The sequence below is a fragment of the Thunnus thynnus genome, chromosome 1, assembly GCF_963924715.1.
Source record: "Thunnus thynnus chromosome 1, fThuThy2.1, whole genome shotgun sequence".
Lineage (NCBI taxonomy): Eukaryota > Metazoa > Chordata > Actinopteri > Scombriformes > Scombridae > Thunnus > Thunnus thynnus.
The window spans coordinates 24,713,914-24,731,455 of NC_089517.1; the positions used below are offsets into that span (position 1 = coordinate 24,713,914).

At 40.2% G+C, this 17,542-nt stretch overlaps 1 protein-coding gene across 1 annotated transcript in view; it reads right to left on the reverse strand.

Moving 5' to 3' along the window:
* The window catches only part of kif26ba (kinesin family member 26Ba), an 88,287-nt gene that overhangs the window by 47,378 nt on the left and 23,367 nt on the right, over positions 1–17,542 (reverse strand). Inside the window, exons 3-4 of the mRNA XM_067592460.1 lie at positions 10,642–11,343; positions 2,437–2,618 (exon numbers count right to left, since the gene is read on the reverse strand). Coding sequence (XP_067448561.1) covers positions 2,437–2,618; positions 10,642–11,343 — 884 coding nt within the window. The remainder of the gene's footprint in view (positions 1–2,436; positions 2,619–10,641; positions 11,344–17,542) is intronic.

Here is a 17,542-nt window from a genome sequence, read left to right on the forward strand (position 1 = left end):
CTTGGGACCTATTCATTTACTCTGCTACCTCCAGCAACACACACACACACACACACACACACACACAGCAGCCAAATCCCCAAAGATCCAATCCTCGGAGCATGCAGTAAAAAATTCCTGCACTGATAGAAACTCCCTTCCCCCAGTGAGTAGGAACGTACACACACACACACACACACACACACACACACACACACACCTAGCATGTACAGCATGTCTCTATCCTCTAACCCAACGTCCCCAGAGGGCCACTGCAGCACTGGGAAGATGGAGCGCTACTGTGTGAGTGTGACATATTCACAGACAGATTGGTACTAATGAAAGATATTACTCATATGCACATTAGCAACGGTAAAGAAAAGGTCAGCGTGGAGTCAGAAAAATTGTTGGAGAGAAGGAAAGAAGAGGAGAAGAGAAGTATAAAAAGGACAATAGCAAAGGAAGAAAAGAGCGGGAGAAAGAAGCAAAATAGAAATAAAGAGAGCCGTTAAATGAAATAGAGGAGAGGAGAATGAAGGAAAGACATGAAGGTGAGAGAAGCAAATGAAAGAGGAGGAAGGGATCAGTTGGGAGAGATGTGGTTGACACAGGGATTTTGCTGTGTGCAGACAGTGAGCAAGAGGGAGATCGTGTGTGTGTGTGTGTGTGTGTTTGTAATAGGAGTGTCTGTATGCAGTCCACGTCTGAGAGTAAAGACCAAGACAGTCGTGAGATTTACCAGCACTGCATGGCTGCATCCATCGACCATAAACACACGCACGAATACACACATACACACATACACACATAACCAGAGTCAAGTCAGCGTCAAGTTTACATTGGGTTTTTTTTACCAAACTGTAAGCCCACGACCCACACACACTAGATAAAATGGAAAATGGTACAGCTGACATAACCAACACTTTGCTAAGAGGAAATTACACATCACAGCGTACAGGATCTCATTATACACCCGAAAACAAGAAAAAAAGAGTGACAGCTGGACACACATACACGCTACATATCACACACACACATATCCACAGACAGTGACACCTGCAGCATTAAACAAACCATGTTCTTTCACTTAGAAGGTTAATGCCCATAAATCGGCCCCAAAGACAGCTGGCTGTATGTCTGGAATGTCAACCAGATGTGTGTGTGTGTGTGTGTGTGCACGTGTGTGTTTCTGTAAAATGGCCTTGTTACCTGACAGTTCATGGGTCATAGAGAGAAATCCAAAGAGAGAGTGTGATCACATGAGTTTGTGAGCGTTCCCATACAATTTACGAGTTGCACCTCGTGCTTTGAAAGACAGACAGCAGTGTGTCTGTTACACTGGAGCATGTCACTCATATATCAACCACTCATATCTCATTATCTACAGACTTTGAGAACACAAACAAGCACAAAAGACAGCAATGTGCACAACAGGAGTGAAGGTAGAAGAGAAGAGAAGGGAAGAGAAGAGAAGAGCTTTCATATGCTTTCATAACATTTTCAGGAATATTTATTATCATCGGTATCATTTAAAATATGATTTAAAGCAGCTCATTAGATACGACGCCTCAGCAATACCTCAGACACTGTGACACTCTCATAGTCTTGTGTTACCCATGAATAATTTACTCATTCATTTTGAGCTTGCCATGTTTATCCATCAATAATTTACCCATATTACTCGTGTCTTATTTATGTTGTGTCGCTGTGCATTTCTCTAGATTTGATTACACAGCTCATCGGTAACTGGAGAGTTGATTTATACACAAACACACCAAAAGATAAGTAGACATGCTCATCAACAATATACTGTATAACAATATTAACATTTTTCCACCAGCTTCATCTCACATCTTTGCCTGACTCTTTTGTCAGACTATTTATTTCACATTTCTGCTTTATTAGACAACTTGAGAGACATCAGCGTAGCAGTGGGAATGTCAAGGACTCTGATTCAAACCCAGGATTAATCTTTCCCTCTAGTAATATGCACGTCAGATTCCTCTTTTTATTCATTCTCTATACAACAGAGTCTTCTAGTCCTCATACTTTCAATAAATCTTCAGAAATGTAATCTTGTGGGATTAAAACAAAATACAGTATCAGTGTTAATATCAGTATTGTATGATTCTTTGACCTCCTGTGATTCTGTACAAACAAATGCAGAAGGATGCCTCTCAGTCTTGTTTTGTCCCTTTCAGTCACTGTTCAATCATCAGTCATTGACTGTGTTTTAAGTAGACTTAGTCAAACTAACATAAAGTAAGAGGGAATTACAAAGAAGAGTCTGCAGATATATGGCAGGATGGTTGGATGGTGGTTTAAATTATAATATGTACAACAAGTCAGTACTGCATCCTATTACATTTAAAAATGTTCCAAATCAAAGACCTGCATACTGGCACTGTGCAGAAATCGGACAAATGAATGAGGTGCTCTGATGTGAATGCATCTTACCTGGCAAAGAAAGAGGCGGCGGCGGAGGTGGTGGTCGGCGCCGTCGTGGTTGCAGCTGGAGTGTGTGAGGGAGAATTTGTGTGTGATGTTGAATTTGTGTGTGAGGGTGAGTGTGTGTTGTAGCGGTTCAGGGCAGCTTCATTCAAACCCTCTCTGGAAGCCTCCGAGATCATCTGAGAGATCTGATGGAACACAAAGAGAGAAAGAGTTACTTTTAGCTATTGTTCATTAAAAAACACAAGAGTTGAGAGAATAGATTAAAAATAGATCACTTTGTTATTAAGATTGAAAAGGTCAATAGGTCATAGCTGCAGTCACAGCTGGACTACAGACAATCAGATTCAAAAGGTTTGAAATCACAATAAGTGACGTTTTCTGCGTGTGTTTCGTTGTTCCAACAAGTGCATGTGTGCAGGAATGACTAAGGGAATGACAAGATGTGTGCCTGTGTCTTCAACAACAATTAGCTGTTGTTAAAATATAGAATCCATCAAAGGAAAGGAGAGTGACATAAAGATCAACAGAAAGAATGAATGAAAGAAGAGAGTTGTCCTTCTGATTACTTTGATCATGTCAACTGTATCCATGTCCTTTATGAGAAAACACACACACACACAGACACACACACACACACACACACACATACGTACTATGTCTCTGCCCCTTGTCTTTCCCAGGTGGTCAGATGAGAGACCATAACTTGTGTCCCACACATCTACTTTCATATCCTGTTAAAGGATATGTTATGTCCATTTATTTATGTTCTCTGATGGATGTTTAGCATTCCTTATTATAATTTATTATTTCATATTTATATCTATTATAGGACACATTTACAAGCCCAAACTGGTGTTTTTGTAAGGTACAGAACAATTATCAAATGATCAAATGACAAAAAAACGTATGCATATTTTTCACCATGAGATGCCAATGTTTCATTTTAGTTATTTGCCTTTCTTGAGGGAAATTTTAAAATATTTACAAGATACTATGTCATTGCAGCAGCTTTGTGTGTGTGTGTGTGTGTGTGTGTGTGTGTGTGTGTGTGTGTGTGTGCGTGTGTGTGTGTGTGTGTGTGTGTGTGTGTGTGTGTGTGTTTGTGTTGGATGAAAAAGTCAAGCCAAGGTAAATACTTTAAAACATTCTACCTTTCTCTTGTGTGTTGTCCTTGGCAAACAGACAGCAGATAAGCTCTCTAGTGATCGTAGTGAACCAGCAGCAGAACGCTGTCTGGGCCGCAGATAGACAGAAATCAACAAACACGCACACCCTCCCTTCCTCGATTTCTCCCTTCTAACCTAATGACTCTTCCTTCACTTTCACCCTTCCTTTTCCTTCTTTTCCATTACCTCTCTTCACTTGTTTTTAATGCATCAACCTTATCCAATTTCATTCTCTTTGTCCCTTTGCTCTGCCCTTCAGCTCTTTACATTTCTACTTTATTATTGGATCATCCTTCATGGCATTTGTGCTTTATTAGATAGTATGCAGTGAAGAGACCTGTGAACTTATGACACTGTAAAGAAATGAAAACTTGCTGTTTGTTGTTACTGTTTCATCAAATATATGATATATTATACATATACAACAACTTTACCTTTATCAATCTTTTTTTAAGATAATGTTTTTGGCATTTTGCTTTTATTACACATATGTGGAAAGAGCGAAGGGATCAACATACAACAAAGGTCCCCTGGTGGAGTCTGGTTGTATTTGTGTGTTGTGTCCATCAACAAATACTGTACTGCCAGAAGCATTTCTACAACAGACATAAGTCTCTCTCTCTCACACACACACAAAGAGGCATTTACATGACACATTTAACTGCTTTGTGGTGTGTGTGTGTGTGCGTGTGTGCGTGTGTGTGTTCGTGTATGCGCAGGTGACCCATTCGTGAAATAGATATAGATTATTGATTATAGTTCTTTATGTGCTGCCAGCAGCCAGACAGCAGAGCACCTAAATCATAACCATATGCTCCAATAAAGGAACTATAGCTTGTGTGGGAGTAAATCTGCAAGCATGTATGTCTGTTGTGTATATGTGAGTGTGTGTTCTTGTGTGCGCATGTCTAAAAGTCTCTGCACCTGTGTGTAAATCAGCCCCACCATGCGTATATTTACTGCTGAGGGCTCCTGGGGTCCAGGCACGCAGCCCACTGCCTTGATAAATTACCTACTGTAAATGAGATGCCTCTATAGTTTATATACCATACCATTCTGTGCATTTACATCCATTTCAGATGCTCCAACTTAGCTTTCTACTGCTGCATTATTAAAGCAGTGGTGAACGTTTGGAATAAAGGTCTAGTGAGCTACATGGAATATTTGTGCGTTTGTGCCAGTTACTCCTTTATCCTGATAAATGGGAAGAGGAAAATTACCTGCACAGTGTGAGAATAATGTCCCCACAGAGGGTTATTATGCAGGTTGAAAACCAAAAAGGGTGGTTGAGCAATATGTGGAGGGTCAGTGAGGGTGCAGAAGTTCAAACCGCTGGACTGACATACAGTAAAGACCACATTTTCACTGCATTTCCCAGAGTCACACAAAAAAGTGCAATAACTATATCTTCATTCATTTTATCATGAGATTACAGACGGTTTGCTGTTTTTCTCTGAGACCGCTGTGTGCTGATGGGTAATTATGCCTCTTCCCTCTAATTAAACCAGCTATTGTATGAGAGCTGTCAAATTAGTTCTGCAGCTGCACACAGACAATGGAAAGATAGCATGATAATTCCTATTTAAATCAAATTCCTGCATGGTCACCTGGCTAGTGCATCTACATGGATGGCTGATGTAGCATTTCTGGGTAATGTAGTCACTGAAATAAATTATGTTTTTGTTTGCTTTTATGTAGCAGTAATATTGAAAATTGTAGTACTGTTTCTATCTGACATGTCCCATTCAGATTTACATATAGGGCAAATGGGGTGAGTGGCTATCTCTACATTTTACTATAAATTTGATTAAATTACACTGAATGAAACTTTCTTGATGCCTGTGGGGATATTAGGTCACCACAGCAGGTGAAAAAAAGGACATATGTAGATAATGAAAGGAAAAACAGGGATAATACAACAGCAAAATGTGTTGAAAATAATGCAGCAAATCAGTGAATAAACAGCACCAAGTTTTCATAGGACACTTGGTTCTGAGATTGTACTGTACCTGTAAATGCTGGACTTTGATGAATGTGATATCACATTTCCTCTGAAATTATGAGGTAAAAAAAACCCACTTACACACTCATTCTGTCACTTTCCAACCTATTCTTTCCCTGCTCTTAAAAAAAGGTAAAAGCTGGTTCATTCATCTTCATTACAACACAAACACCATTTCCCCAGCATTCACCTCCCTCATCTGTCTCTCTTACATTTGTTTTATTTCTCCATCCGTCTCCAACCACAGGCTACTCCAAGCCAATGTAGAATTTGTGCCTGAAATTTAGGGTTTATATGAGGAGGGTAAAAATAGAAATGGTGTGTTTTTATGTTCATGTACGTGTGTGGTCTTTCCTGTTTTTATCAGGGGGGATAGACACAATCTGTAAAACAATCTAACTGCTTACTGTAGTAGAGTAGAGGGAGAGACACACAGAGAAGAAATAAGGGAGTGTTTATTTATTTCATATTGGATGTAGGGTTACAGAAACAGACAGTATGTGAGACAGAGTGGGAAAGGAAAGAAAGCAAGTAAGTATAGAGGGCACAGAAAACAGCGATAGAAAGTAGACAGGACACAAAATGAATAGAGATGTTCAGACGAAGGAGGCAAGGAGAGAAAAAAATGGATGAGTTGAAGTGAGGGATAGGGAATGAGAGCAAAGATGAAACAGATGAGAGTGGGATTAAATAAGATTAATATCAACATATATACAGTATATTGAATTGAAAATTCAAAAAAAAAAAAAAAATGAAAATTGAAGTTCGATTGGAAAACAGCCTCAGGGCTGCATATGCCAAAAGATATGAAAAAGACACAGTTTCAAGACAGAAATATGTAGTTTTATGTACATTTTCGTGGCAGTACTGATGACTTCAGGGAATAGCAAAGAAAATAAAACATGCTCTGATCATGCTCTTTTTATCCAGTTATGCAACAACACACATTTACACCTAATAGCTCTAAGCTGTCTTCTACTGTTGGAACCTGAGTGGTTGCACTGTTCTGTCAAAGAGGGTTTAAATGCCTTGCTCACACTGGCCTTAATGGGAATAATTTTTGGAAAACACATAGTTCACTTTCTAATCAACTTCTGTTTTAGCTGATGAGATGAGAGACGTTAAACTGTACATGTACCTGTGGTAGTTTGCTGTCTCTGATGCTCGATGAGTGGCTTCTTAAACATTAATGACGTTGAATTATAGTTAGCAAGCGGCGTTATCAACAGCGAAAAAGGGAAAAGGAAAAGCTCTGCAGTAATTAAACCTAAAGGATGTCCAGCAAAGTCTGGCACTGTATGGCAGTGAAGGTCTAGCTTTCATTTTTGTTCGTGTGTGTGTGTGTGTGTGTGTGTGTGTGTGTGTGTGTGTGTGTGTGTGTTGTATCTCACATCCTGTTTCTCTCTGTGAGATAAACAATACCAAACACACTCAGAAACACTCGAGCAGGCACCACAAACAAATACACGGCAAATTAGGACGGCTAATCTAACCACTGTTGAAATCAGTACACATACACACACACACACACACACAAACACACACACACACGCACAGATACACACTCCACACTGTGTAAACCTGTTTTCAATTAGCTGCTTGAAGGACAGAGGGAGGGCAAAGAGACAATGTTCAATTGTTTTCTCATTCCAGAGAAAGAGAGAGAGACACAGAAGAGAGAGAGAGCATCAAATCAATACGAAAAATGAAAAATGAAAAGAGGGAAAACAGTTCAGTGCATTAGAGTGAAAAAAGAGTTTCTATGTTGTTTCTTTGAGCAAATCTATAACATCACTGAGCACACTGATGCCTGACTGTACAGACACAATATGTAGTAAAGCCTGGACCCTTGTTTTACGCTCACCAGCATCTTGTTCGTTCAATTACTGGACCCAGTTTAGCGTTGCCAATTAACCTGATCTGCATGTCTTTGGACTGTGGGAGGAAACCAAAAAGAACATGTAAATCCCATCCAGAAACACCCCAAGTTCAAACCAAAAATCTTCTTTCTGTAAAGTAACAGTGCTAACCACTGAATCAACACGCCGTCCTCTATTTTAAATAAAAATGATTTCAAAACCATTTTAAAAAGTTCATGGCCTCCAGCACCTCACTGATCCCAGTGAGCCACCTAAAAGATTTACACCCGGTCCATTATAATCAGTCTCCCTTGTTCTGACTGAGTCAGTGTTTTTCATTTGTCCCAAACTACTTGTGGGACCAAAAAGGAGAGTCCTTGTAAATATAAAATGTGGAGGTTGTCACTTCCTAGAATGCTGATCCAGCAAGATTTTAATGTCAGCTACACTGGCAGACACAATGGCTCCTCTCTCGGTCCTCCCTCTTTCAGCTCTCTGTCTCTCCTCTGTCTCATATTATGATACCTCCTTTAAAGGTGACATTTTAATCATCTTCATATCTTGTGAAATTACTTGCAACACTTTATTTTAAAATAAATCCAATGGCTCCACACTGGTTTTGCTGTTGGTAGTGTTTCTGAAGACTAAAGCACACATTTTCCATGAAGCTCACAAATTCCTGCTGCAGTGCTTTGGCTTTAACCCCCTCACGTTCCCTGCTGTTGCTCCACATGTGTTTGTTTTCTCTTTACATTTGCTGAAGAGCTTGAACATGTTGGATGAGATTTCTCTTTTGGCTTGCGATCGATCATCTGGCAATGTAAGACAATCTGAGAGCTTCAGTGATGCTTGAACATCAACAGCCATCTTTTATGTTTTGAGCTATACAGCAGATCTCCAACATCATCCAACTCTCTTGCAAAAAGGAAATGCAGTTAAGAGGTTTCTAGTCAATGTCCACGTATACACTGATGTCTCAGAATTAATGTGGTCCTAAGAAATTGATGTTGAAATGACAGATGAAGCATCTATGATCAATTTTGTCTTATTCTTATTCTCTTTTTTTCTCTCTCTTCAACAATCTCTCTCACCTTCTCTTCATCTATTGTCAACATCTCTCTATCTTTTACTCTAATATTTCTTCATTTCCCTGCCTCTACCTTCCATTCCCATTCTTCGATCATCTCTGTGGGCAGCTCCTACCCCGTTGTCTCCCTCTCTCTGTCCCTGAGGGGTGAGTCTAAACGAGGGTGATTTATTGTCGTGCTCCGTTTCTCCTTTCCTGCTGAAACACCATTACTGTCAGATTCACGGCAGAAACACTAACATCTTACACCTCCAAATACAGATAGTAACTCAAATACAGAATGCAGAAATGCAGCAACCAAAGAAAAACTTTCATATGCCTACACACCTGCACACACCTACAAACCTGCAGGCATGCAAGCCTGCACAGCATACACACTGTATACACACAACAAAACACATTTGCACACACACATACACACAGATTCTGACATACACCAGACATAATGTATTAATATACAAATGCACAAATACACATTTACACAAAACAATCTATAAACTGGTAAAAAAATATATATATAAAAGAAGGACAAAAGTAACACAAAAATTATCCTTCATTATCTAAAAAGAGAAAAGCTCTTTCAGATTTAAACACTCACTCTTTCCCTGTAAATTTCATGAAGACAGGCCAGAATACATAAAGGCTCTTAAGCCTAATTTATTTCTGACCATAGGACAAGATAACGAAACAATTCCAGAGACTGTACAAAGTAATTTCCACCTACGACTCCATATCTCTGTATCTGATTCAAGTCATGGACTGAATAACAATATAAAGAGAGATGGGAAACAGCACGAGTGAGGAGAGAATGAATATGAAGCAGACAAAGTGCGAGAAAGTCAAGAGAAATAGTAAAGGAGAAGGAGAGAAAGAGGCATAAGAAATGAGCGAAGAGAGAGAAAATGTGTGTGTGTGTGTGTGTCTGTGTGTGTATGAGAGAGAGAGAGAGAAAGAGAGAGAGAGTGAGAGCGTGAAGGGGTACTGAGGGTGTGTGACATAGAGTCTCCAGAGTCCTAATTATCACTGTATGAATTATTACATCTGTAGAACACGTTTGTACACACACACACACATACACGCACACACACACGCACGCACACACACCTCTAGATCTCCCCTGGAGTCTCAGCTCTCCTGCCTCCTTCCATACACCTCTAGACCACTCGTCACCGGAGGCGTTTTCTCCCTTCTTCCATCCTGCTCCCTCTCTTCCCGTCTCCTCCTAAAACCCTCTTCTTTAATTTCTTTCCATTTGAGTCACTTTTACGGTTTGAATCGTACCAACCTGATGCTAGATGTGCTGCTGGTGAGAAATAAATATTTTATAATGTACTACAGATTATAGCACTGATGATTTGTCCTTGCGAGTCTGTACATTATGTCTGGTTCTTTTAAGTTGAGGCTTCCCAGTCTCATTCACCAAATCTGATACAAACTCAATATTTTGTGGGTGTGAGTCGATTTACTTTACTATTCCTCCAAAAATGTTTCAAGACTGTAGATGACAGTTTTTTTTTATTCTCTTACAGTTTCTGTTCCTCTGATGTCTTTCATTTTTTATTTTTTTGTTGCTGTCCAAAATGATATGTCTACCAAAAAGCCTTTGTTCTAAAACGCGTCCTTATCTCACTAGGAACACACAAATAGTTATTTGTGCATGTCTGTCTTTGCCTGAGGCAGAGAGAATATAGCTTAGACTGACTTTTGCACAAACTGAAGGGAGGAGAGGAGAGGAGAGGAAAGGATGCATGTTCATGATGAACACATTATCTCTGGAGTTATGATTATGTCACTGGATGATAGTTAACAAGGTCACACTACAGTAAGTATGCTGAAAAATTAAAATGTTGCACTTCCTCTCATGTCTGTCAGACTCATATCAACAGATGTATTCATTTTCACGCTGGTAGCCTGTTACGTTTGATGTAGTCATGTAAGACCAGAATTAATTTAATCAGTTTTCATATTTGATAATACATGTCCTATTCAGTCATGTATGCAGGTACAGTGGTTAGTGGGAATGAGTATCATTTGATATTCATGTGTGACTGTAGTACAAACACGCACACACACACATATCTAAAGGTGGCCTACCTGGTACGGATAGAGTGTAACTCCTCCATTAGTTCGGTTCAGGTGCTGATGTGCTTGTAAAGCTGCTGTACTCAGTACTGCTCCAGTCCCATTATTACTGCTGGTACCACTATTATTGCCAGGGCTGTTTACTCCAGTTACAGGCTGCTGTTGGGCACCTGCTGCTTTTCCTGAACTCGGGGACCCGTTCCTTCTGTCCATCCCACCTCCAAGACCCAGGGAGCTGGGCTTGGACCCCAGTCTGTGCCCTTGGCCTTGAGGTTGTTGGTTTGTGGGAGCACAGCTGGATGTTTGCCCGACTGAGGGACTCCCATGGCTGGGGTTGGATGGTCCATGGCTTGGGCTGGGTGTCGGGGTCTGGCTGGGGCTTGGGGAGGGTAACTGGGAGGAAGGGTGTGAAACAGCAGCTGTAGCTGAAGAGGAAGAAGAAGGGAGAAAAGGGGGAGGCCATTCCCGTGATCCAGATGCTCCTATCGGTCCTGGGGGTCCCGGAGATCCATATCGTCCAATCGGGGCAGGAGGGGAAGAGATGGGAGATAAATCCCACTGGTCGAGAGTGAGCACCATGCGCACAGCTTCCTGTTTAAGCTGAGTGAGGTGAGTGGCACAGACATCACAGCGACTGTCACGTTCATTCCATGCTCGCCGAGAACTGTTGGGCACCTGAAGCTTATCATGGAGGAGGAGAGAGAAGGAGGGATCCTGGAGGGAGAGAGAGAGAAACAGAAGGCATTAGACTGGTGTCTGGAGGAATGAATGAATGCACATTCAAATTTTGAACCGTACTTGAACAAACAACTGCAGAGAGAGGACAGAAGAGGAGAGGAGATGAGATGAAATGATAGGCGTGTTCATGTTGTACAAGTCATGACTATGAATATTTATAGAAAACCCAAGAAACACAGCCATGTAGCCTGGGAGAAGATGTGTAGAAAGAGAGAGAGAGAGAGAGAGACACACACACACACACACACAAACAAACACACACACACATACACACACACACATACACACAGAGCAAAACCTACGTAGCACACACACAAAAATGCACGCACACTGATCTTTAGGGTCTTAGTGTCTATAAGGTAAAAGTGCAACAGACACTGACAGAAAGGAGAGTGTCCTTATACAGAAATGACAACAGCTGACCTTATACTCTCTTTTTTCCCTCTCTCTTCTTTTATTTTCTCAGCAGGAATGTTGCTACAGTGCAGCCTGACTTTGTGTGTGTGTTGAGTGCATGATGTGACTTTGCACCTTTGAATCATCTGTAAAGCATCTTGGTGCAGTAAATACTGAAAATATAAAAAGATAAAACATATAACTCTTCATACAAGAGGTTAATTTCTTGACTATCAAATTCTCACAATGAGAAATGACTCAATTAACTTCCCATAAAAAGGCAATAAAAAAACTATTGGGTGAAGAAGGAACAGCCAGCAAAGGTGACATGAACTATATTTCATTCATTCGTGTCTTAGAGGGAAGTATTAAACATTAAAATGATAGAAAAGGACACATAATTAATGACATTGCAGTTGTAATTACTACATTGATGGTATCTAAGATAATGGCTCCAGAAACAGTATTCAACAAGAACACATCCACTGACATTTTGAGCATTTTTACAGTGGCTCACAGTTGATCTATTCATTTTAAAACCAATTTCTCAATTTCTTCTGTAGCTGAATTGGTAAAGCACGACACTGAAGGCTATAATGGTCTATTTGCAGGAAAAAATTCACTAAATTTGAACAGACAAAGGGACACTTGTGGAAAAATAATAAAACACTTCTTAGCTTCAGTATCCTCATGTTCATGAACATGTCACGGTTTCTCTCAGTTTTCTGTAATAAAAGTTAAGGATATCTTGACTTTTACCGTTTAACCAATTACACAGCTTCTGAACAGTCCAACTTCTATTGTTGCTCTTTCATTACGGCCACAGATGTGTGCTCCTAATGGGATGGACTGTAACTTAACAGTCCATATGAAGCTGTGATGAGTATTCACATATGTAGTTGTGCAACGTTTGATTGTGACTCTATTCAAGTTCACCTTTGCGGTTAGTAACACACTGCCAGGCTTTCTGGTTCCCAGGAACACACATATAAAAAATGTCAGTTTTAAAAGGTGATCAAAAGCACTTGACAGAAATGCAGTCTTTAATGACTTTTCAGATAAAACGTAAAAAAAAAGAGAAAAAATACTAAATGTATTGTTTTCCCCTTTTTCCTTCCATTCTCATGTTGGTCCACTGTGTTTTTTATTGTCTTTACCCCTTATAGGTTGGTTGAATTTGTGTGTCTGCGTGTATGTGAGCGATTATAGTTGTGAAAATCTGGGTATTTGTCCAATTTATGTGTGCGGTTATCTGTGCCTGTGTGCATGAATGTATGTGCATGTTCAGGTATGTGTTACGTGCGTGTATGTGTGTGTCTGTGTACACATGTGCTGCCCTTTTCCAGACTAATTGGAGCCACTCTCACAGAGCAAAGCCCCTCTAAATCTCCTGCCACGTCTCTCTGGTCTAAATATCAAAGTTAACAAGCAACCAACACGCACACACCCAGATAGAAATCTGTGACTAAACCTCGACTGACCCCAGTGAAAATATTTTTTTCAAATTTTTTGCACAAAGCAGTAAGCATGTTATCTGGCAAACAGTTATTAAATGAATAGTTTTTCCTTCTAAAAGTCTGACTTTACACAAGGCCCTTGGAAATGAGTGAGTGTGACGATTGTCAGTTTAAGTGTAGGTGTAGTGTCAGTGTATTATCGGCGAGTGTACGTCTGCTCAAAGGCTCTGTAATTCAACAAAATATCTGTGGCAGGTGGTGCCAACTCACTTGATAACTGTAATTACCTTCCAGCGTTACATCAGCCCACCTCTTAACACTGAAGCCAGGTATCAGTGTAGACCCTCGCCTTTTTCTGTGCAAGTGATACAGCATCTGTACATCAAATTGAGTGTACGGTTAAATGTAGAAATCACCTCATGCTATTTTAACCCGTGTTAGAGGCTAAAGACATGTACAGTCTCCACAAGTATGAAACCTGCAACTTCTTTGTTATTTTATGTTATTCTTTTCTCATTCTTGCCTACAGATGACATGAAATCTTTTCTCTGTAACCACTTTCTCTTGAATGACTGCTATTACGAAGCACTGCTGCATCTAAAACACATTCACCATCCTCTCAAAAAACTGGGTAAGCTGTCATCCTAGCTAAGATTCTACGTTTGCTGCAGCTTTTTATATAACGCAAGGCAATTTCCACGTGATTGATTTAACGATAGAAATAAAACAGACAACAGTTTAAATATCAATGTACAATATTATGAAGTGCTGCAATAATATCACTTATGACACATGTTGAGCCATACTAGTTGAAACAGAAATCACACCAGTATCGACAGTTGTTCAACCTGCTGAGACCTTTATTTGAATATCTCAGTACATCATCATGCCAGGGAGGAGGCTGTGCATGTACAGTATTAATCAAAGTGATGAACTCTTTGTTTGGTGAAGCTTAATCAATAAATGAGTTATGGAGATACAGCATTAGTACGTGTGTGTGTATGCATCTCCAATCAATAGGCATGTGATCGGCAGAGGTTATCTCAGCAGATTTAGACAGACAGATGATTGACAGAGAGGACAGAAAAAACAAAGGGACCAGTAGATAAATAACAAGTGACTGACAGGTAGATACAAGAACATTTATAGTATCAACAGGCAGCTCTCTTGACGACACACCGTAAATATATCCTAGCATTCTATTATTAACTGATTGTTTATATGCTGTGCACTAAAACCTACCTTACACTGAGTTGTATAACTATGAAAAAAACATTACATTTGAATTTCCTCCCAAAATATCCTTAACTGTAGATTATCTGGATGTGTGAGTAGTTGGCCTCTTTGGTGGCCCTTATGCTAATAATGCAATGTAAGCTTGTTAGTAAGAAACACAGAGTGAATGTAACATACTGTCTGCAAAAATCACAAAATAAACCTCTATCAATAGCAAGCCTGTTACCTTTCTGCAATCAATATACCGGCTGTGTGTGTGTGTGTGTGTGTGTGTGTGGAAAGTGCGTGTGCAAATGTGTGTGCACACAAAGAGACATTTCATCTAATATTAAAATGCAACCTCTCAACCTGAGAGCTGCCTGCTAGGCTATGTCAACAAACCACAAGACCACAAGCTACACACACATATGCACGTGTGTGTGTGTGTGTGTGTGTATGTGTGTGTGTACATATAGATAAAGACTACCTTGTTACTTGGGCAAACTAAGAGGCATAACGAATAGAACATGGTTTTTAAACAGAGATATACACACATGCAGTCAAACATAAGCCTGGCTGGCATGAGAACCAAACATACACTCCAGGCTACATAAAATAAGCTACTGGTGTCTCCCTCTGTGGCCCTCCACACACGCACGCACGCACGCACGCACGCACGCACGCACACACGCACACACAAAACATGTTTGCAGAGTGACACGCATGAGTGGAGGCAGACTGGAGGAAAAGGAGCCGAGGAAGAGCCAGATATCAAATGCAGTCGGCTATTTATGAATGCATTTATTCCATTTTTCAGTGTATGTTCAATAGTTCTGCTTATAGCCACAAGGTTATGACAGGCTAGGTGTAAAAATTGTGTGTTTTCAAATTGTGACCATAAATTTTATGCACCTGGACAGGATCGCAAGAGCGATAGAAATGACAGAAAAAGTGCCCATGTGGCCAGTCAAAGCACATAAACTGGTATCTCTTCCTCCTCTACATGGATTCTTCCCTGCATGACTGCTGATTGACAACAGAACACAGTTAGTCTTTCTCTTAATCTCTGAGACTGATTGCTCTGCTATCAAATTCCACTGTACTGGACATATGTAATGTCATGTCAACTACATTTGGTCACTTACCCATGGGAATGCACTAAAATGTACCATAAAACAAAAAAGAGTAGGAGATAAGAGGTGCTGTGCTCCCATGCAAGGAACCAGTGTATTTAGTGTCAGTGTTTGGAACATACAGATGGACATGGGAAAGGTGGATTGTGTTGCAGAAGTAGTTTACTAGTAGTTTTCATGGATGTTTTTACTATTAAATTCATTTCTGGTGTCATGTATTTATTCTTTTCACAACATTCTGTGAAAAGTTGTGTAAAAGTTTAGCTTTGATGTTACATGTATATTCACAAGTTCAAAGCAGTTTCAGTCTTAAATCCTCATTTACTCTTTGTACATCTCACCTTCATGCTCAGTCAGTTATTATAAAATGTATTTGATATAGATTTTTTTAACTACTGTTTAAAATAATAAATTGTGAAACAATGTCCCAATCAATGTCAAATATTAAGCCTGCATCTCCTGTTTGGTAAGAATTGTAAAGGTCAGATCTTTGCCAAAAATGTGCGGAAAAGGGAACACCTAATCTCTCTTGGCTTCTTTCGACCCCCTTCTATCTCCCTGTCACACACACTCAAGCACACACGCACAGCAGACAGGCAGCTAAAGGAGCATTAAAGTGGACACGGTGTACGGTCCTTGAGATGAGGGCCCTGTTGTTCCGAATTAGCTGAGATTTGGGAAGCAGCCAAGCTGCCTCGCCAAAAAGAAGAAAAAAAAGAGTAAAAAGAGAGCTGCGGTTTTGAGGGGCAGAGAGAGAGGGAGTCTAGGAAAGAGAGGAGCTTTTGCTAAAACTGGGCATGAACACTGTTTGAATACACACACATACACACACACACACACACACATCCATTAAACGTCATTAACACTCTAGTACAAGGTACAAATAGCCTGCACACACACATACTCTCTTTCTCCCAGTGCCCCCTCTTTGACCCTATTTCTGTATTTCTCTTCCCACTAATGCTTCCTTTTTGTTATTTTGAGCTCATCTTTCAAAACAGGAGTATCACTGAGTTTGTTTACATTCCCCTGGTCCAAACATACACACACACACGCATGCACACACACACACCCTAATTGGCTCTATACTGGCAGACAAACTAGAGTTCAGACCAGGGAAAAACAATCTTGAGTTAAACTTGAGTTAAATTTGGAAATCTGATTGGAAGCTATTTCATTTTCCAAGTAAAACTTTAAAGGATTTTACAAAATCAGATTTAAAATATGATTATTGGTGTTATTAGAGACTTTAATAAGATTGTGGTTAGATAAGAATGTCCTATTGTAAACTGCTATATTTCTTGCTCTCCTCCCCTTTTCCTACTTCCTTCACCCCCTTTATCTGTTTCTCCCAGCCATCTCTTCACCTCTGAGTTCATCAGTATTCTGAGAGTGACTCAATCAGCAACACAGTCTGTGTGTGTGTGTGTGTGTGTGCACTTGCATGTGTGCATGCATGTATGTGTGTGTGTGTGTGTATGTGTTATTCTTTTCCTCCTACAAGGGCAGACAAACATAGCCTCAGCTGTACTGTGTAAGGATGAAGTGAGTGACAGAAAGAGAGAAAGTAGAGAGACAGAGACAGGGTCCAAGCTAACTGAACAGTGGCCTACGCGACTCCTGTGTAGTGTGCTGACAATCAGTCTGTGTAGCAATGACGTGTGTGTGTGTGTGTGTGTGTGTGTAGGCTGGAAGGATGCTATTACTGAGATTTGATGAGAAAAGACAGCTCTGTCCTGTTTGTCCCTCACTGTTTTTCCTGCGAGTGTGTGCACTGGAGTTAAAGCATTAAAATAAATGTACTGTCACACAAAACAAGACTTATCCCATTCACACACACACACCACACACACACACACAACAATAGACATGCATACACACTGTCCACTTTTAGGTACCCACTGGGTATAAGACAAGACAGCAGCATTTTGACACTGAATTACGTGATTGCAACTCACCACCACGATCATCTCT